Source organism: Chaetodon auriga, chromosome 15, assembly GCF_051107435.1.
Source record: "Chaetodon auriga isolate fChaAug3 chromosome 15, fChaAug3.hap1, whole genome shotgun sequence".
Lineage (NCBI taxonomy): Eukaryota > Metazoa > Chordata > Actinopteri > Chaetodontiformes > Chaetodontidae > Chaetodon > Chaetodon auriga.
The window spans coordinates 22,153,938-22,175,670 of record NC_135088.1 but is presented as its reverse complement, the minus strand read 5'-3'; the positions used below and the strand labels follow the sequence as shown (position 1 = coordinate 22,175,670).

Genomic DNA, 21,733 nt, shown 5'->3' with positions numbered 1-21,733 from the left:
AAAGTTCGCGACATTTGTCTTTTTAGAAAATGTCACACTTCTGTCTTTTTTATTTTCAGACGGAAAATCTGTACAAATGATGATAAAGAACCCCATCGAATAGCTCTTTGCTTTGACACAGACGTGTCACGCTGCCCCATCCTTTTCAACTTAGCCCAAACGACGTTCCCCATGCTGCTCTTTTTTTAACCTTATCTTTTCTTTTTTTTATTGTCTACTTCTAATATTTGACGTTTGTCTATATTGTTGGGAGTTTTGTAAATCAAGTTTTGAGTCACTGTTCTTCAGTGGCTGGCATTTATATTATTGTCTGTATATAGAATATAAATAATGAATCGCTTCTCGGCTCCGTTTGTTCTGTCAGACCTGCTAAATTTTAAGCCCATTTGTGTTTCTTGTTGCCAGTGTCATACCTCAAATGAGCAGGATTGATTTCGAACTGTGTGGGAAAAGAAGCACGTCGCAGCACCATCACTGTAATGTCACCGTTTAAGCTGCACATGTGCATGTGATCCCGTTCTGTTGAAGGGAGTTCAAACGGCCCTTTGCTCGGCTGTTGTAGGCCTAAGCACTTTCATTATGAGCCAGTGTCCACAGCATGGAGCTTTAGTCTTGAATGCGAGGCTGCTTGTTGTCTACTGGGTCTCCTGCATGGTGGCTTGGAGCCCGCTCAGCATTAAGCCAACAAACAGAAGCGCAGGAAACAGACAGCAAGACAGAAATAGTGAACAGCTGCGAAACGCTTTCACGGGACTGCCCGTGAATAAGGTGAATTTTATGTGTTCCTCCCTCACGTGAATGTGAGTCTAAATTTCTATTCATTTCCACACCGCAAATGTTTTGCCGTTCAATTATTATTGTTCTGGTTTTCCTCGGGCGCTTGAATTCTGTGCTGAGCAGAAGAGAAAAATGTGACCACAATTCAGATTTTTCTAATATCTTGTACATGTTTGCATCAGTGCTGTGCTGAGCGTGCGGCTCAGGGGCCAACGCAGGCAGCAGTGCACAGCCTTCACGGTGGTGAAAGCCTGATGGATGTGCTTCGGTGTTCTCCAGAAAATCAATCATGACATCAGTCAACAGAGTCAGATGGAAATATCTACATTACAAAACCTGTTTCATTTTACAGAATAAAATGAATTTGAAAAAGCATTCCTGTGGCACAGCTATGTTGAGCAATCTGCTAGTGTGTTGCTAAATGCTCATGTGTATCTATCAATTAGAAATTTTAACAATGCTGAAATTAGAACTCTGAGATCCAGTATCATCTTATTTTTCATGAAAATGTGTCTTTGTCATCTCTTTTGAGTCACTGCCGGCAAGTATTAATTATTTAAATAGGACATACAAATGCCTCTAGAAGCGTAAGAATTCAACATAACAAGAAATGAAATATGGTTAGAGTTCAAATGTATTCATTTTGATACATGTATTCCTTGTGCCTACAAAAATATTTGATACAACCAGTGTGTTTGGTGTAGGATATGGCCATGAAAATATTAGGTATTTCTTTCTAAACAAACAACAAAAATAACAGTAGTCCAAATTCAGTTTTGCAGACATGAGCATTTATTTATTACACATGTAATTTTGCTACTGCCAAACATTGTCATGGAAAGAATGGAACAAAACAACAACAAAAAAAAATCAAAAGATTCAGCATCATTTTTAGTACATTTTGGTATTTAATTATCAGTGAAGACTGAAGAAATTAGCCCATTATTTCTCTATGGGTTGGCCATGTTGTGTGATTTGGTGAGTTTATCATTTGAAACAGGAATTACTGCAATAGTGTAATATTGCCTCTGTCCTAATCAATATGGTGGATGTAACAAACATGAATATAAGTTTTGCACTATTTTAGTGTTATTTCATTAATTCACTGATTAAGTAATTAAGCACGAGTCCATGCTGCAGGATGTCTCATTCAGACAATCCTCAAATGATATTGATCAACAGATGTCCAGCATATCAACTAACAGAAAAGCCACTTTAGCATCGTTGAGTGTGTGCCCCCGGGTCCATAGACAAAGCTACTGTGAGACTGTAGGTCTATGACACTGTGGAAGCAGATTAACAAAAGAGCTGTTTGCCTGAAAGTGTTGTAGTAAACTATTTAATGTCCATTTATTATGACAATGGAGGCTGGGAGGGTAGTAAAGTATGTACTTACTAATAATTGAGTTGATAACACACACAAATACACACACACACACACACACACACACACACACACACACACACATACATTTCAGCATCTTGAAAAAAGCTTTTATTGGAGGTTTTTAATTGTTTTACCAAAAGCTGCATCTCTCACTCGGCATTTGCACAATGCAGTCCTGTCTTGTCTTTCGTCCTGGATTTGCCATCTTTTCCTCGCTTTTGAAAAGCAATTTATGTCATCATCAAAATGCGATTCTGATTAACAGGCAGTGGGAGAAAAACCATGTGGAGAACAGGCCATGCAGAAGGTGATCAATTAAAAGATTAAGCGTTTTGCAACACATGGACGCATCTGCATTTGAGCCTAATAGCAGGGCCATCAGCTCATTTTCAGGAAGCCTGCCGCCTACTGAAAGCGTGCTTCTCACATCAAAGCATCCACGTCTGCCTTAGCTTCCCAATGGGCAGAAAGGTATGCTAATTTGGCCCCCTTCATGTATAGCGGTGAAAGACTCCTTCAATTAACTGATTTCAATGGCAAAAAATGAGTAGGTGGGACCTAAAAAAGATGCAAAGAGACTCGGTCTGGATAGGCAGGGTTTCTCATTAAATTAAAAAGGGCTCGGTCATTTGTTTCCAACCGCGCATCTGAGGACTTAACACTAAAAACACAGAGCTTCAAAGAGTCTATGATGGGTTAAATAGAGACTATAATCTAATTAAAATATTGCACAGAGGTAAATTGTGCTTTGATAATGATCTGAGGGTTCAATTAGTAAAATGAGCTGCTTGAGAGTGTTTTGTGTTGGGAGGAGTTTCTACTAAGAACATGGCTACAAAACCTATGACTACGACCAAAGCAGGTGAGCTGCAACATGTCATCCATCATTTGAGCAGGATTTCCTCCACTGTGAATCGGAGAAATGAAGGAAGGAAAACAATCAGACCCACAACAAAGAGTGTGTGGATTATTCTATGTTAAATAGTGCAGGCAGGTGTAATGTGGCGAGCAGACAAATTGATCATGTGGCTGGAATAACAATAAGGGAATCACCTGTCTCTTCTATAAAAAATAGTGTGGCCATTAGCCAGTGATGTGGGATAGTTGGTGGACGGTATAGTGAAAATGAAAAAGTGCTGTTGGTGATTCTATGATTGCTCAGTGGCACTGCTGACATACTACAACCACTTATTTTTAATTAAAGCCAGTAGGTCTTCAGTGCCGTTTAATCCTTCTTGCCAATAACACAAAGTCTGACAGACACTGAGACACTGTTTAACATCTGTCTATTGAGCATGTACAAACACACACTTCCATCCGAACATTTAGTATATACAATAGTGTTACATGTAAGTGCAGCTGCTAAAATCAGTTTAACGCACCAAACCTACAACTGTTCAGGATAAGCTAGAGGTTATTCTGTGTGTGTGTGTGTGTGTGTGTGTGTGTGTGTGTGTGTGTGTGTAGATATACGTAGAAGGACTGACTTATTATAAAGAGCAACACCACATCAGTCATGACATCATTCATTTTAGCACATTGTCAAGAATAAGAAGTTGGATCTAATGGATGATTCATTGCAACAGTATTCATCCCACAGTGCCAAGATTTATTTCTGCCATTAGGAAAAGTATGTTGCTCATCTTTATCCACCTGTTCCCATTCAGACTCATGTAGTCAGTGCCTGTAAATGCATTTCCACTGACACGAAGCTCCCTCAAAAACTAACTAGTCATATCTGGGGTACACAAAGACTGCAATAATTGTGACTGATGTGGTAGGGCTGCTTGTTTTTGGTACCAGTAATGTTTGCACATGAAGAAGATAATATAAAGACAATATTAAAATGATCTATTTTGCCTTTTGCAAGACAACATAGCAATTTCACCTACAATAGTTCTCACTGAGACATCAAAGTCAATGAGACAATGTAATTAAACATGATTACTCAAGGAGTAAAAGCACAGCTCTGCCTGATCATGCATGACGCTACCTTTCATGTCACCACACTGCTACAGGCTAAATCAAACTACAAACTCTAATTCATTTCATTTCTACGCTGCAGACATGTAATGACACAGATTCAGTCATTCAAAGACTGCTGATTTCTTTCCAAAGTGCACCTCAAGAAGTCAGGGTGTCAGTGGTTAATTTCACTTTTTCTATTGTGTCTTGATGGTATTTGTGACGCCTGGGCTTCCCTTTCACCAGAATCTGGATTTTGTGGCTCCAGTACCTGCCAAAAATTTAAAGCGCACACAAATCCCAAATCCAAGCTACAAAATGACCATTTTAAGCCTACTAGTGACACGTCTCTATAGTTAGAACAAGCACTAGAGATAAGCATTATTATATATCATATCAAATATATTTCTATACTAGGAAACTAGGAATCTGTGCATAACCTGAGTTTTAGAGAAGACACACCACCACAGCTGTCCACTTGGCCTGCTATAATTGTGCTTAGGCACTGAAAGTACACTGAGCAGCATGCAAGAGGCAATTAAACTGCTTTCTTTGTGCTCACAAGCTAACATCTCCACATGACATGACACAATGTCATCATGACATCCACTGTTACAAAAACCTATTGCAAATAACATCAATATAAGGGAACAACATTGTTTTTTTTGCCGTAGGTTGCATTTGTATAGTTTTTAAATATCGACATGTCATATTAATTGGAACACTTTAATACCTTAAACTAACTGAAAAATCCTGTTCACTTCCTTTTGTAAAATATATGTTCATTTGTTTTGGGGTTTTTCATTCAGAAAGATTCGTCTTGTTGGTGTTAATGTTGAGAACCACTACGTTGTTTGTGATGTTAAAAGTAACACAGGTGGTGACTGAGCCTGCCACTCGTCTCAGACATTATCTTTAGCCATCTTTTGGTAATTCTTCTCAAGAAAGCATGGTTCCATAGACTGTTTACGTGAACTGCACCTTGCCTCAGACAGCATGCACTTTTCTGAAGAGAGCCACGGCCTTCTTTTCTTCTTCATGCCGTTTTCTAAGGACTTCCAGCGTGGCAGGCTGGGACCCGTCCAGGCCCTCCAAGTATGAAGTGTGCTCAATGAAGCCTGCGGACTGGTGTTTCTGTTTTGGCTGAGACTGTATGGGGGGTTTGGCTATGGTCTTTGCATACTCCAAGGCCTAAGATTGGAAGAGAGACAGAGAGAGAGACCCACGTATGTCTATGTACTCATTAATCACTGTATACTGTATAAGCTGCGGTCAAAAATGGTGCTGGTTCTTCAGAAATATCTGTATGACGTCTGTCTGTTTTCAAATTTCATGGTGTTTCTCTAATGAACAGTACAACGTGTATGCTATTGTTGTATAACTTCACTGTTATGTTAAAATGCAATACAGTAAATGTTAGGTGTAACTGTCCATCACCGAACGTGTAAATGTTAGTGGATTTCATTTTGTGACAAATGTAAAAACTTCATAAAATTCAAATCAAACTCTGTTCCTGTCTCATAAATTGGCACGAGTGGAGCTAACCACAGCAATCTACGCTGCCTGGCCTGCCTGGTGGAAAGATGGAAAGATAACATCACTCCAACAGGATCCTGACATAAACTAAAACACTACATTCACAACAAAGTGCCAAGAGGCCTAATAAAGAGTAACATCTCCTTGGTGGATCATGATCATTTATAGTATCACAAATATGACAAATACTTGTCACGTTACCAGTTAGCCACTCTGGCTGTGAAGCAGGGCTTCTAATAAGTAGCAGGTAGCAAGTTGACAATAGTTGAGCAAGATGAGCTAGTTATTGGTAGTGAATAAAATGATGTCACATATGAATCGATGATGAAATGTTTCATTTTATACCTGACAATGACTGTTAAGTGTACTGCTCTCAGATTCCATCAAAGTCTGAGGCGACCTTAAGATTAAAAAATGTTTGGATCTACTCAATAAGCCAATGACCATATGAAGAAAAAAAAATGCATCCTGTGTCCTGTTCATGACAAACATTAAAACTTTAGGGTTTTAGACCTTCAGGTTTATTAGGCGAAGTATTTCTCTGTACTCCCTCTTTGCAGTACTCCTTCCTGTCTCAGCAGTATAATAACTTACCTTTAATTATCATGTTTTGTGTTGATGACTGTATATTCATTCACATGAACAGTTAGAGTAATAATGTTAAGGTATTCGTTATTCAGTATTCATATACACCAGTTATCCAGGATAATCAGTGTTATGCTTAGTGAACAGCCTGCCCTATAAGGCTTTGACGGACAGGTCCCAGGTTGGGACAATACAGTGACATTCTCCCTCATCTCATACACCCTTTCTTTGCCATTTTGTTTAGTCACAACTTGTCTCTCTCAAACAACCACAAGCATACTTGCCTGTTTTGAAAGAGACATGTGTTAGGGTTCACACACACTCTCTCTCTCACACACACACACACACACCTTCATCCTGGGAACTTTCTTGTCATTGCCTTCCGGGTCCTTGGCCGGTAGAAAGGGAATCCTACTTATCTTTTTGTTCCGCTCGCGGATCACATTTGAATACAGCCTCTGTTGTTTCATTTTCTCAGCATGATGATGGTGAAAGAGTGAGAGAGGGAGTGAAAGAGAAGAGAAGGAGAGCGAGAGAGAGAGAGAAACAGAAGCAGATTATAAAAGGGGGTTTAATTAACTGAGCCATTTCTCCCTTACAGCCCTTCTCATTGTGTTCCCCTCTGCAGAGCCTCTCCACACAGCCCAAAAAAACAAACACAGCGAGCCATTCAGTAGGCCTATCAACATTTACACATATCATTCACTAATAGGCTTGGCCCTAGAGAGGCACAGGGCTCAATCTAGTGTAAATTGGCCAAACATGCTCACTTTTTACAACTGGGGATTAACAAAAGTATATCAAAGCACAAAGAGCACTTAACTTCTTAGGGGTATTCTCATTTGCTTTGTAAATGGTATTCTATCTGTGGAACAGCATAGGAGCCTTTAAATGATGAACACGGGAGCTGGGAGAGGGTCAGTGGATACACACTGACACTAGAGGACATCAGGAGACTGACTGGCTGAAAGATAATCATGTTTGTCCAAACAATTTCTTATCATATTTTCTTCTGTGTGAGTCACCTTTTATATCTGATATTGCCTAACAGCAAATTAAGATAACATCCTGAAATGTAGCACAGCCTTTGTATCATTTTTCTTTGTACCATCTTTTTTTGTCTTGGCTAGAAAATCTGCCAGAGAAGCTTTCAAACATAGAAAGCAGAAACATGTGGATGCTACAGATGGATTTCTGCCTCATCTTGGTGAAAAGCTCTCATAAAATGATGAATGCATGTAAAAATATACCAGACAGCCGACATGGAAGTTGCAGGGGTAGATGTGAGCCTTTCTGCTTGTTAGCTTCTGCCCAGTAGGATCAAGGAATAACTCGACTTTTCGAGTTTCTCTCTCTCTCTCTCTCTCTCTCTCTCTCTCTCTCTCTCAATCAATACTACAGTTTGTTTTAGCTTTCTGTTTTGAGCGTATTTACTCTTTGTCAAGAGAAACATTTGCTAAGGAAATTGGTAAGTAAAGTTTTCAATTGATGTTTCCAATTGTGGTGTAAAAACTGTTCTGGAAGTTCTCCTCCTCAACAAGAATAAGATTTCAGGGAAAACATGAGCAGGTCTGAGCTACTGTATCAACAACTCCAAAGCAACATGCATGATAGGGCATCACATGGCGAAAACAGAGAGCACTATAACCAAACTATATTCACCAGTAGTCCACAAAACACTAACACAGACACCTTAATACTACATCTGTACAGTTTCTAGGTAAATAAACACACCTAACACAAACTGGTGGATCAGTGACAATTTCTGCTGATATGACTCTGAGGTCAGGTCAGTACTTACTGTCTTTTCAATGGCTTTATAGTCCGGACCCAGGCCTTGTACATGTATATCTGATTTCAGCTGTTTGTAGTCTTTAAGACTGTATGCCTGGGAGAGGGAGAGAGAGAGAGAGAGAGAGGGAGATGTAACTTGACAATCGCCGGATCTGACTTGTGCTATCAAACATCAGTGCCTAACAAAGTGACACTTGTGATCAGTTACTTTGAAACAGACTTTCTTGAACTGATCTGCATTTGTTTGACAGCTGTCAAAATGGCACCATGCTACTAACAATGAAATCCCAACTGCAATTCTGATCCACGTAGACATAGATGACTATTGTCATGTTTTTAGTCACTCTTAATATGTGGCTCCAGCAATGGCAATGTCCGTCTTCCACTTTGGTCATCACCCAAGATGATGAAGCTATGAAGCTAAGCTCAACGATAGTGGCTGTCTAGGTCATGTTAAACAAACCCAATTTACTCCAAATAAACAAGAGAACTAGTAGTAGTTAACATTAGTTTGTGTGCACTATTTTTCCCCCAGTACACAAACAAACACACACAAACAGTATATAGAGTACAAACAGTATATGAGCTTTTAAGGGATTTTGCCTTGGCACCATCTACAGCTTAACATAGTGTTTCTGAAATGATACTGAAGCACTCACAGACATTGATGGTGAGCTGAAGCTGAGGTCATACAATACAGGCAGAGGCAATGGTGACTGCGTGTGTGTGTGTGTGTGAGACCATGGGTGCAGGCAATCCACATGCTGCCGCAGACAAAAAGGAGCTAAACATTCCAGATTGTACTGGCTGCTTTTTGGAGGGAGGATTTTAGTTTGCTTTAGCCTTTGGCCATGGACACAACAGGGTATCTTTCTTTCCAAGCCCTCTCCCCGCTTTCTCCAACGCTCATCTGCTTTCATGCCCAGGTACTGCAGCCAAACTGCTTTACAAATTGGGCCGGTAATCTCATCAGACATGATGGCTAACATGGTGGGAGAGATGGGAGGTCAAGGGGTGGGGAGTGGTGGGCACCACAGGAGGACCATGTGAGGGCTCCAGCGTGAATACAACTAAGCACTTAATCATACGTTCTAGCCTTTCTTGGGTAACTCAATCATTAGTTGTTAACTGGTTTGAAAAATATGCAGTGCTTTACACTGTAAACAATAAACTAGTTTCTTTTTTCACATTAGTGCAACATAAATATGATACATTACACATATAATCAATCAGAGGTTCAGGCCAGAATTTCCCTGTTTTGCTGCGACTGGCATGCTAATGCTGTTGGGCTCATGTTAGCTGTGTAGTGTATAATTTGCTGAGAGCATGGCCAACCATGTGTAAGGTTGTATCAGCTGAGGCTATTAGTTTCAACACAGATTTTATGGCAGTTAAAGGGTCACCGTGTAAGATTTAGGGGGATCTATTGTCAAAATATGGCAGTCATGGAATATAATATTCATAAGTGTGTTTTCATTCGTGTATAATCACTTAATCACTTAAAAATAATCGACAATCCAAACACTGAGGGTCTTTTGCCTTTTTTTGCAGCCACTGGAGGTTCGCCTACAATCTGCAACCTCACTGCTACATGCCAAAAATCCTGCACACTGGTCCTTTAAAGCATGGCTGCTAAAAAGATTGAAATGTTAAAAATATCTTTAATTTTAAATGTTTGTTCGCAGTCAGTTTACACCAGTGCTGAGAGTAGTTTCACCAGTGAGACACACAGTAACTAGTACAGCATGATGTATTTCTATTTAAATATGCCTTCCACATTGATTTAGAAGCTGTTAACCAGAACTAAGTTTGACTTATAAAACAAGTGCTTCCCAAAGCCAAGGCATGAAATCCTCACATGGCTTGACTGTCTATGCAACTACTTTGGAAAACGCAGGATGACTGAGTCACTTTCTATAGCATACTCAAGACCCACCTGCACAACCCAGCTTGACAAACCAAAGGAGAGGGGAAAAAACAACAACAGCCAAATCATTAAATGCAAATGGGCATCTTTAGTGGCCCTGCGCCTCACAGACTCTCTCCCTTTTAATCACCTTATCCTCTAACACATCTTCAAATGGCTTTTCAGAGCCTGCGGTTTATATAGTCATCATCTTATAGCAATTAAGTGAATCTTAGTGGAGCTAGACAATTAACCTGATGTTTTGTGCCCTTAGTCACCAGAACACTCCTGCTGGATTAAGCAGTCCCTGCATGGAGACAGCTGAGGGGATTATTTGTGACTTCAAAGCAGCATTTATTTGTGTAACCTCTTGTGTATGTGGGGATTAAAGGGAAATGCCACTCAGTTGAAGAATTCATGTGTCACTTTTGTTCAGTGAAACTGCATAATGAGTTATTTTTCTAAACTGAATGTGATTATTCAGTATGTGCTGAGTGAGTTTTGTGGTCCTCGAGCTGTGTTTGAACACATCTTAAAATGCATGGATATTAAACTCAGATAGAGGGTTTTATATGTGTGTGTGTGTGTGTGTGTGTGTGTGTGTGTGTGTGTGTGCATATACAGATAAATACATATGTAACCGTTGTACAGCGTAAGAAAATGTGTGAACATACAATATCCCTCCATTCAGGACACTAATGAAGCTCACAGACACACCAACCTTATATGTGACTCTTGCCTTCAGCTGCTTCTGTTTCTCCATCTGAATCAGGTAGCCATCAGAGCTGCTTCTATGGATGGGGTAAGCTGTGCTCACAACCTGAATGGGGCTCAGCTCAGGCTCTTTTCCAGTCATTGGCTTTTCTATAGGAGGCAGAACTGTGTAGGAGCCTAAACCCAGTGACGAAGTGGTGGTGGGTGTCCTGGGGAGGTTTTGTGGAAATTCCTTAATGTGAACCTCATCTGGACTCCACGTCTGGTCCTCCCTTTCACAGGATAATGGCCACTTCGATGCAATTGTCCTGAAATAGAAAAATAATTGGTGGATAAAAAATGAGGGGTCCCATGATAGTAGTTTACTTGACAAAAAAAATGAAACAAATCATGATTATTCATATTATATCATTTTTTATGTATTGCCTATTCACATGGTGTATCAATCACATATTTTTCAACTCCTTTTCTTTGTCTCAGTGCTATTGCTGTCATTTGACACAGATCAGTGTGTGGTCATCTGTCAGTGTTTCACTGTTGTGTTGTAATTGCTTTGGTTTTTCCAGTATTTTGTTGTTTTTAACTTTATTTGCTCTATTGTTTCTACTCAAATACTATTATTTGAAGCCACAGTGATCCAGATTTCCAAATATGAATATAAAATGTAATATCATTCTAATCTTTGATCAGTTAAGAAACAACAACAGTACAAATGATTCACCTTTGCCATGGTTCAGGGCTACTCTCCTGGTTTTGGTGGTGAGGTTGAGCATTTACCCCTTTCAGTGACATGTGAGAGGACTTCCCTGTATTTGTTTGACCATATCCAGGGGACAATGCAAACTCAACTTGAGATGCCGGGCTCCAATGAAGAGATGCTATGTCGGTGATGGAGTCCTGGCCCTTCTGCTGGAGTAACGGAAGGAGATGGGATGAGGCCTTGAGGTTGATGTTGAGGTGGAAGGTCGGAGGCAAAGGTTGTGATGAAGTCGCCTTCTGAGGTTTTGGCTGAGTGACAGCGGCTGGTCTTTCTAATGGGGAGCTCAGACAGTGTCCCCGCTCAGCTCTGACCCCCAGGGCAGGGGGCTGCTGCTTTTGAAGGGGGTTGGAGTACTCCTTCTGCTGGGATCTCTTCCCTTTGCTGATCTGGGTGACCTGGGGTTAGAGTGGGATAAAAATCATCATTGATGTAGAATGGCAGAGCAAGCATGTTATATGTTTTTCCACAAAAAACATTCACACCAAACAGAAACCAGGCAAATTATAATAATAATTATACTGTATTTTAACTAAAATATGTGTCTAATTTTGTCATTGTCATATTCAAAGACTGTTTCTGTGAACAATATATTTAACTCCTCTGCATTTCTGTGAGATATGCTAACTTTCAAAGTATGGCTTGGCCTATTTCTGAAGGTGTATGTGTAGAGCACAAATGATCAACTCTAAATCTATCCATTTACACCACAAAAACAACAACAGACAAACATGAGCTCTAAAAAAAGAGGCGCAATTCTTTCCCTAGGGTAAGAAGGGCTGGCGCTCTTCTTTGCATGATCTCACCAAATTATTTAGCAGGAGGTCTACGAGCCTGTGTCTCATGCATCTAATGCTGCTGATTTAGCAAACACCAGCTTTGCCCATTCTAGTGGGAAAATATTCATACTCCTCTGCTTGGCAGCATTAAGGTGGCTGCTCAAGTGCTCAAAATAATAATGCTTCTCCAATTCTCTCCTTTTTCACTCCGACTTTTTATTTTTTGAAATCGCCTCTGGCGAGCCTCAGTACAACAACGCCATCAGTGTTTGTGTCCACATTCCCCACAGGAAATTTAAGCCAGGATGGTAGTGTCCCTGCTGGGCAGCAGCTAGGTGGCCCTTGCTGGAACTTCAGCAATTATGCTTCCATACACAAACTACAAACTAGATTTTACCAGATGTCACACATTGTTTGGGCTGATATGTCAACCAAGTGAAAAAAATAGGGGTTTCTTGCCATTTCCTTAAGTATTTCATGCAACTTTAGATAGGTAACAAAGACACAGCAACATGCTGATCCAGAAGAATGTTGAAATAAACAGTCTTTATATGTTTTCTGTCTATACACGGGAAGTGCAGTCTTACTAAAGCCCATTAAAACCTATACAATTAAACCTACACAAGCGTATCAATACTGCACCCATTTCTATCAATGCCTGTCTTCTTCGACCACATCATATTACATCAATTTACTGTTTCAGTTGTTCCTAATGTACCCATTTGTGGCATGGAAATATGTTCTGTTAATGCTGTAATGAAAATCATTTAGTTAACTTCAGGACTCCCCTCAGTGGCAGAGGACCATCTGAGTGGATCAATGATATTGACAGGCTGAAGACTTTTTCACTGAATGCCACTAATTCTGTGAGCTTGAATAGGTGAAGGTCACAAGGAATGAGTGGATCCAGTTGTAACACATTCATCAATAAGTGTGTTTGTGATTGCATCTAATAGGCTGAGAAAAATTCAGGGCACCGTTGGACAAACCACCTAAACCTTATGCTGTTTCATGGAACAGCGTGATGTAGTAAGCTGTATTGTCCTTTGTCTCTAGCTTTCAAGCATATTTTTATGCTTTTAGCAATTACTGAACCAAAAAGGGGGATCTCTCTGAAATGATAGAGAGACTTCTAGACATTTGGGGGCTGTTTCAGATGATCAATAGGGAATGAGCAGTTGTTTGAAGATCAGGTGTCAGTGACTACTGTATGTCCAGGAGGATACACACTCACACACACAAACACTATGTACCTCTCACCTTTACCCATTCCCCCGCCATTGCCTTTTGTCACACATTATAAACATCCCAATCAATTGGAGCAAATGATCTTGCCTGTATTGCATTTTGAGCATGGTAAGCTGTGTAATATCTTTTCTGCTAAATTGGGAGGCCCGTAATTGCTTCTCTGCGAGACGATGTCACAACAAAGTCTGGCAATTGCAGCTAGCTGTATTACCTCCTGTACCCAGGAAACATCTGCTTTTCGCAATGAAGACTTCAAAGGATCTGTGGATCTTGAATTGCATTTAGCTGCTATTGTGGCCAGCCCAGGTAATCTTGATTAGGTGTTTAGACTGAGGCAGGGTATACAGTGGCAGAGAGCTCCCCAGAGCTTTGGACTAAAGCTATTAAAAGATTGTACATTATGTTCCCCTGGCTTTGAAGTAAGGGCCTGCAAGAGGAGAAGGGACTCTAAGGGGTGAGTGCAATAGCAGAAGATTGATCTGCTACTTCTGTCTTTATCAAAGGAGGCCCAAGCCCCGATGAAGCCAATCATTGCTACCGCCACTCTGCCACTTGGCTGGGCTAAACATTTGCTGCATTAGGAAATTGTGTACATTTAATAACATGTCTAATTATCACAAGTTACCTTCAGAGGGCAGTTGCCTTCAAAACACCAAATGGGGTATTATAAAAGGGCCTAGAAGCAACCGGCTTGTCTGGATTCAGACTGATTTGTGAAACAGATGCGATTTGTACATGGAGACATCTTTTGCAGGAGCTACAGAAAAGGAAGGGTGGGAGGAAGCAGAACAAGCTATTTGATAAAAGATTATTAGGAAAGGTTATCCTAATTGTGAAACATTGTTTTTGTTTTTTTAAGATCTCTTTCTCTGTCACATTTGATATTACATTTTCTAATATTTGCACACTGAAGGTAGAAGATAATAAAATTCTCAAATGTTATTTCTTTGATCTTCAACATTTCATTTAGCTTGTATGAGCGTAAACAGTCCTATTCCAAAACAAGAGGCCAGAGAACAAAACTCCAATCTGACCAAGAAACATCACCAGTAGATGCTGTCTTCATATAATGCCACAGACTGTGACTGCGGACTCAACAGTCTACAGTTACAGTTAGTTGTGTATTTGATTCAAGTGTGCATTTAACAGTTTAACCTTGAGCACTTGCCACTGTGCCACTTAGTTCAGTCTCTAATTCAGTAATTATTCAATAATGTTGGTTAAAAAGAAGTTTCATGACAATGACAATGAGTCTTTTTTTCTGAGAAACCTGCTTATGTTCACATGTCAGCAAATCTGTTCAATACAAATCTCATATGTTAATTCTGTTTTGTTAATTCTGTTTTGGGGTGGATTGTCACTGTTAGCATGTTAATCACAAATCTGCAATGAGCTGTACTTTTGAAATAGATTTTATTTATTTTGGTGAGCCTGTTTCTAACATGTTGTTTCAAAAAAGTCAATTTTGATAAGGTTTGTTGATATATTATACTGTTTTCATAACACACCCAATTAATTGATTAATCTTACTGTAATAGACTACATGCAAATTGGTGCCCCCTTCTTTTGTGCCCTATGTCCCCCATTAAGTAAGACACGTCCATGGGGAGACAGGGCAATGGAAAACTAATAAGCGAATTCAGAGGGAAAATGACAAAACACAAGGGTTCAGGAGAGGGAAAGGCTCTCGCTCTGTTTACCATTGCACAAAGCTAACGGCTCTTGACTATGTAAATGGTGATGATATGAGACATTGTAAAGGGCTGGGGCTCAGATGGGTGAACAAGGTTGGGGGTATTATAGCCAGCAAACAGTCTTGTGGCCCGACAAATGGGGAATGCGGGCCATCCTGACCAATTATGCCACTGTGCCAGGTGCAGGGATGTCTGAGAGCCTATTGGTAACCATGCATCTCTGATGTTCTTGTTGTACACATCAACTCATAATAAGCACTGCTTAGCCAGACATGGCTCTTTTCACATGGTAGAGGAGAAGGCAGATGAAAACAGCTATGCTCCTCTGCCAAATTAATTTTCCGGACTGGGTCAAAGCAAACATCATAGGATATTCTCTTAGCTGTTGTCTGGGATGACAATGAAAGGCATATAGATAGCAATAATATTATTAAATGAGCATAAGCTTGGCTGATGCAGAAAGGAAATAAATAGAAAAAAACGAAAAAGCAAAGAATCTTAGCCTACTTTGCCCCCCAAAAAGCTGCATTCAAGCAACTGCCCATTAATGGTGTCTCTAAGATTAGAATAAGCTTTCAGGAGTAAATATATTGACACTTGACTACTTTTCTTATCACCTGAGTGCACAGTCACCAGATCTCTACAAAAGACAACTGTTGTGAATGCACATGATCAAGCCCCAGAAGTGACCTCTGTGTTAAAGCATCTTAATTCTGTAGATTCAAGAGGTGTAGTTAACTTCACCAGGCAACGGCCTTTAAGGCCATGAGCACTGTCAAACAGATCACAAAAACTCAAGTGTAAACTGTCACAGTTTAAACTGGGTTTAAAAAGACAACTGTTTAATATTTCATTCCAGTATTTTCAGTAGTATGTCCCCAGTCAAACCTAATCTTAAGTCACTAAGTCTAACAATAGGTCAGCTGCACATGAATGATTATTAGTGCTAGTGCAGCTCCTGGTGTCTGTTTTTGTAACTGCAACCTGTTTCAAGAGAAAGCATGCCTGAGAGAGACCATTACTGAGCTGTCTGAGAGTTTGATGGCAAATTTCAAAGATCAGATTCTCATTCTGTGATTTTAACCATAACCAGGTGCTACTGAGAAACTTTACATCTTATACACACCTTCTTCACGTTGTGAGGCGTGTCCTGCTTATGTGCATGCACCATCACATAGGAGACACATTTAGGCATGTTGCGTCCCAGGGTTATTTTGTTGCGTTCCACTATGTTCTCTGTGAGTCTTTCTAGCTTTTTGTTTGACAAATCCTGAGGACTCGACAATGCAGATGTGCTCATGTGCTGTGTGTGACTGTGTCCTCCATTTGTGAGTTTCAGTTCTTGCTGGTAGTAAGTCTTGTATTCTTGGAGGTACATAGCATGTAGATCTTCTGTCAGCTCAGGAGCCCTGCTAATATTTTCACCAGCATCATCACAGCTATTCTGACTTGTCTTTCTGAATCCTCTCTGTGAAGTGTTGTCATGTTCATTTTTAGCGAAATTGCGGGATGGCCTTGAAAGGTCAGTCTCAGGTGATCTAAGTTTTAAAGCATGGTTGTGACACTGGGGAGATATGACTGAGCTATTCTGACCATCTTGTGGGTGTAGGCTGTATGACTGCTCAGACTGATTGTCAGCCATATGAGGAGTCACCACAACAGCTGGGCTTGTGTAGACAGTGTATCTGTATCCTCCTTTCATTACCAGTCCCTGTCTGTCACCACATGCCTGACTAGATTTCTCTTTAGGGACTTGGTAATATTCCTTGTCGGAAACTTGTGGACTCTCATTGAAGTGGCCAGCTCCCATCAGGTTAGTCCTCCAGTTGGGGTCATAGCGCAGGTCAGAATAGGCATCATCAGCCAGCACCTGGCTGCAAAGTTAAAGAAAGACAGCAGCAATAAGGATATGTTCAAAACAACTCACCTGAGACTAATATTTGCATGCAAGTGAAAGGTCTATTGGTGATAAGAAATAAATCAAAGAATATGTCCATGTATAATAGAGTCTTAATCATATTGCTAGTAATTGCCAAAATGCTTTATCTTATGTGTGTAACAGTAGTACTTATATAATGTAATATTAAAATGAACTTAGCCAATGTAATTACTTTCTCTGTATACTTTTTTTCCTGCGTTTAAACTGGCTGCCATGATGTCATTTTGTTTATAATTTGGGAAACAAGACTTAATTATATAAAAAACAAACACTTAAGTTAAAAATTAAGTACATTTCTGGCAGGCTTCACCATTGTGTTTCACACTGTAAGTTACACATTATGTACAGAAATAAACAGTATATCCAGTGTTTCAGCAGGGTTGTGCAGAGCTTCAGTGTAACAGTTTCATATTCTGTAAAATAGTCTGACTGTTTTGTACAAGTGAAATAAATGACTCAGTGCTGCATGTTTATACAAGAGAGAAGAAGAATATGAATTTAGCTCTAATCTCATGTAAACGTATGAAAAGACTGATGATGATTGACAGATATCATTTTCAGCATCTTACTGATCTATAACTTGAAAAAGTTCATCTTTTTTTCTTAACTGACATAAATTAGCTTAACTTCAGGACCTTCAGTACTGTCACTAAACCTTCTGTTAGTTTAAAATAAGGATAACTGATTGTGATAAGAAATAAATGAAACTCTGCCAAATGAAAACAAGGCCAAACGAGAGGGTTTGTTTATCAATGTGCCACCAAGTGAAAAAGGATTTCTGTTGGTTAACTTCGGATAAGGAACAGTTGCTTGATCTGCTGCTGGTGCAGGAAAGCTCACAGACTCTAGTTGTGGCCAATAACTTGAATCTGTTGTGTTCTGTTAAAGAACAAAGAATCTTTGGGTTCTAGTTTTTAGTTGTTACACTGCTTCCCATGTTTGTTTGTGTAAATCACTAATAAGACAACAAAACACTTAACAGATGTATGCTGTATGTATTTGAAATAAATGATATTGTATATATGATGATATTCATTTACTGAGACTTGTTCTGCTCATGCAGAGTTTTGTCCCTGCAGTTTAACATTATGGGCAAATGAATGGCGCCTGTATGCAGCATCTTTAATTTAAGTGATCTGTGATCTGTCTGAACTACTTGTGCTTGTTTTTAGAGGTGCTAACAGATGTTTTATACTCGTGCTACAATTTTGTGGCCTGTGCTACAAAACTTTCATCCTCTGTAGCACCAGTGCTATGTGCAAAGGAGTTATCGTACAGCTCTGATTAGAATGATGGCGTCCTCAAAAAAGAGAGCTAGACCTTACCAGAGACTTCTGAAATTGAAACAGACGAGGGGGATTATGAGCCTGTATTTACAGATAATTTTCGTATTTTCACCTCCAGGCTCACTAATGAGAGTGTATTTGAGAGCTACTAGCAGGGGAATGGTTCACAAACGGCAATTTTCAGCTTATGAAATGGATTGAAAATTGCAGGCTAAAATGCTCTTTCTGATGGTGATGAAAAGATCTCATTAAAATAAATAGCAGAGAGCCTCTTTGCCTAATTCTCTTGCCATGATGCTGTGCGTCGGGGGGAGGGTTGCCTAGGTGTAGGGCCCTTCACTTGGATGAGGCCAAAAGGGTAAGGGATGTCTCTCTAATGACTCAGACTCAAACAAGTTGGAGAATGCATTATGGACAACATGCAGCTGAGCGAGATGCCTTGAACATTGGCAAAACACCACAGCCTTATTTCTTGCCCAAGATACAGACACCTAAATACAAAGACTTCTGAAATAATGCGACAAAAACTGAATGGGAAAATGAAAAAACTGGTCACATGGACAATACTCAAATATCCTTTTGCAATATTTTGAGTGAGATAGGTGTAAAATGTAGTGAAGAGGGATGAAAGGAGTTGCTTAAATAGGAATCTTTTGCTTGAATGAGGAATGCCCATTGCATTTGTAAAGTATGCAGTGGCAATGTGTGAAAAGGTTTACCCGCTTTGAGGAGGCAGTAGAGAGGACTATGACAACATGATGATGGGAATGGGACTGTGTACACTGCCTTGGCTCTATGAAATGGAGCCTTTTGTGAGAATATGTCATGGTCATTTTCCTCTGAAACAATGTACTTTGGAAACGGACCCACACTTGGTGGGCATCAATCTGCACGGGTTAATGACAGGAAAAGAGAGAATGCCCCTTTTCTATTTTGGAGGGAAATGACTATCAGGCAGTGTCTGAGGGAACGAGAAGAGGGAACAACGATACGAGTCGACAAGACTGCAAAAACAGATGTGGTGTTGTGCCTCACCATAGATGCCTGAAAAGAGTGAAAGAGAGATCTCCTTTACAGCAACAATGATCCTTGTTAATGGACCATGAGTGACCACTTATTGTGATCCACCCAAACAAAACAAAAATCTAATTTCCCTCAAAAGAAAGCCGTTATTCTGAAAGCACCCGAATTACCATCGGTGTCTGCATCTCATTAAATAACTGACACCATTTCATTGTTAAGTGATGAATGAAGGCTATTTATCTTTTATCATCCATGTGCTGTTTAAAAGTAAAAGCTTTGATTGCTGCTGCAATTCTCCTTGTTGTATTTCATCTAAGCAGCACTATTATCTGCTTAATTTTAATTAATTTGTCACAGACAGTGAAAGTAACTGTCCAGTTCAATTGGTAAATTGAATAAGGTTGGGCACAATCCCATGCTGGTGAATTGCTTATATAATGCCGCATGTTCATAGAACTATTGTGAAATACAAGGCTACACAAAGGATGTGATGAGTCAGATTTTTTCAAAACAATATCTATACTTCATTCATCTCTATAACAACCAAATGTGAAATTGAGTATTTATCAAAACAGAGTAAATAGTTATTTTGATACCTTTTTTTCACCAGGAATAAAGACTGCAGGTTCAGTCATGAGAAATTGTGCCACTAAAATCAATTACTGCCATCTACTGGCCAAGCTGCATAACTCTGTATCAGGATAAGTCCTATGTTCTCTGCAGGCACTTGCAGCATATATCTGGTGATATTCTTTATTTTTGTTACTGTTAACAATTTCAGTTGAAAGCCAAAAATAACAAGTATTGTGTATCTACAGCCTGATATATCTATTCCTCTGTGCCACAGAGCTCCACTGTTGTCCATAAACTATTAAAAACACACTGTTGCTGGATCACGTCTCTACATTCCCATGAACATACACACCCATTTGGACACACCGTCCTGCTGGTGTAAATACCCACTAATGCACCAAATTCACCCAACAAATGTGCTATTTATTCCTCTTAATAATGTTTGCTAAAAACTACAATACCCAGCTGTTAGGAACTTAATGAACACTACCAAAAAATGAATGAAAGGTTTTTAAAGATTCACGTTTTTAGTAAGAACTTGAAGCTAAGGGACAGAGACAAGCAAGTAAGTCAAAAATGCGTATGGATGCATTTTGACATTGTATGCAAAAATGAAAATATAGAATATTACCAGTTCTGTCTTGTAACATGAGCTGTAATCCTTGCTTTGCTGACCCTGTTGAGGGTCTAACTTTTCCGTAGTGATATAAAATTGTATTCAGGGCGTGTTCATTACAGCCCGACACCCCTGTCGGGTGTCATTTCATGTGCAACAGAAAACCCTTACGATCACAACTGACTGATGCAAAGTGAAATGGGCTGCTTTTTGTCAAACACAAATCGGAAATGTGGAACTTACCTTGCTGCTTCTCTTTCATCTATTTGTGTATCCACATATTCATTCTGTAACACGGTGGGGTTCCTCTTCGCATCAAGGTGTGTTGCTTCATCTAGGCTATCATAAATTTGAGGCTCTTCAGTTTCATTTGCTTCTTCTTCCTCTCCGTCCCCATGTTGTAAACTGTCAGCATGCTCCTTGTGAGGCAGTATGTATTTGTTTTGATGGATACACATTTGTAGCTGCTGTTGGTAAGCTCTCTCCTGGGCCAAGCTCTCTGTGTCAGACTCCACAGAGTCCCACTGGACTGCCAGAACTGCTTGCCTCAGAGACAGATGCTTCTCTTGCTCAGTTTTTAATATTTGACACATCTTTTCCTGTTTGAATCCTTTATCCATTGTTCTCTTGCAGGTGGACAGCCTGCTTCATGAAGATGATCATCTATGCGATAATTTAAAAAGTCTGCAACCAACAAAAAAAAAGAATGCTTTATTGCACAAGATGACTAGCACACTGTAAGAGCTGAAGTATGTTGAGCATTCATGCATTTATTTAATGGCTTTGAGCCAGTCACTGAATGCCTACAATAAAGATTTATAAACATTGTCTAAAAGCATAAGACTTCTGGCAGTCTTTTAAGTTTAACCAGTCTCAGATGAAGGAAATACTTTCATTTCTGTAGCCAAGCCACAGTGAAGAAGTTCTGTTTGCATAGTCACTTTCTTTCTAGTTTTATAAATGACAACTGAAAAAACACGTAATCTATACTGATGCAGGAAACTAACAGAGGAAATAATAACTAATTGCTAATAGAGTAACATTAGTGATGGTTCCATTTTATTGACTTTTTCCAGTCATAACTTGTGAGCAAGTTTGCACAATACCAGGACCCTGAAATTGATGCCTAGTCCACACTTCACACAGGTATTTTT

General features: G+C 39.7%; 1 protein-coding gene across 1 annotated transcript in view; it reads right to left on the bottom strand.

The window, feature by feature from the left end:
- Window positions 1-1,653: 1,653 nt before the first annotated feature.
- Window positions 1,654-21,733, bottom strand: part of jhy (junctional cadherin complex regulator) — a 22,387-nt gene continuing 2,307 nt past the window's right edge. The window contains exons 2-9 of the mRNA XM_076750468.1: window positions 20,823-21,263; window positions 20,350-20,352; window positions 16,269-17,016; window positions 11,386-11,819; window positions 10,672-10,972; window positions 8,053-8,138; window positions 6,601-6,730; window positions 1,654-5,320 (exon numbers count right to left, since the gene is read on the bottom strand). Of these exons, the coding sequence (XP_076606583.1) occupies window positions 5,117-5,320; window positions 6,601-6,730; window positions 8,053-8,138; window positions 10,672-10,972; window positions 11,386-11,819; window positions 16,269-17,016; window positions 20,350-20,352; window positions 20,823-21,199 (2,283 nt within the window). The 5' untranslated portion in view covers window positions 21,200-21,263 and the 3' untranslated portion in view covers window positions 1,654-5,116. The remainder of the gene's footprint in view (window positions 5,321-6,600; window positions 6,731-8,052; window positions 8,139-10,671; window positions 10,973-11,385; window positions 11,820-16,268; window positions 17,017-20,349; window positions 20,353-20,822; window positions 21,264-21,733) is intronic.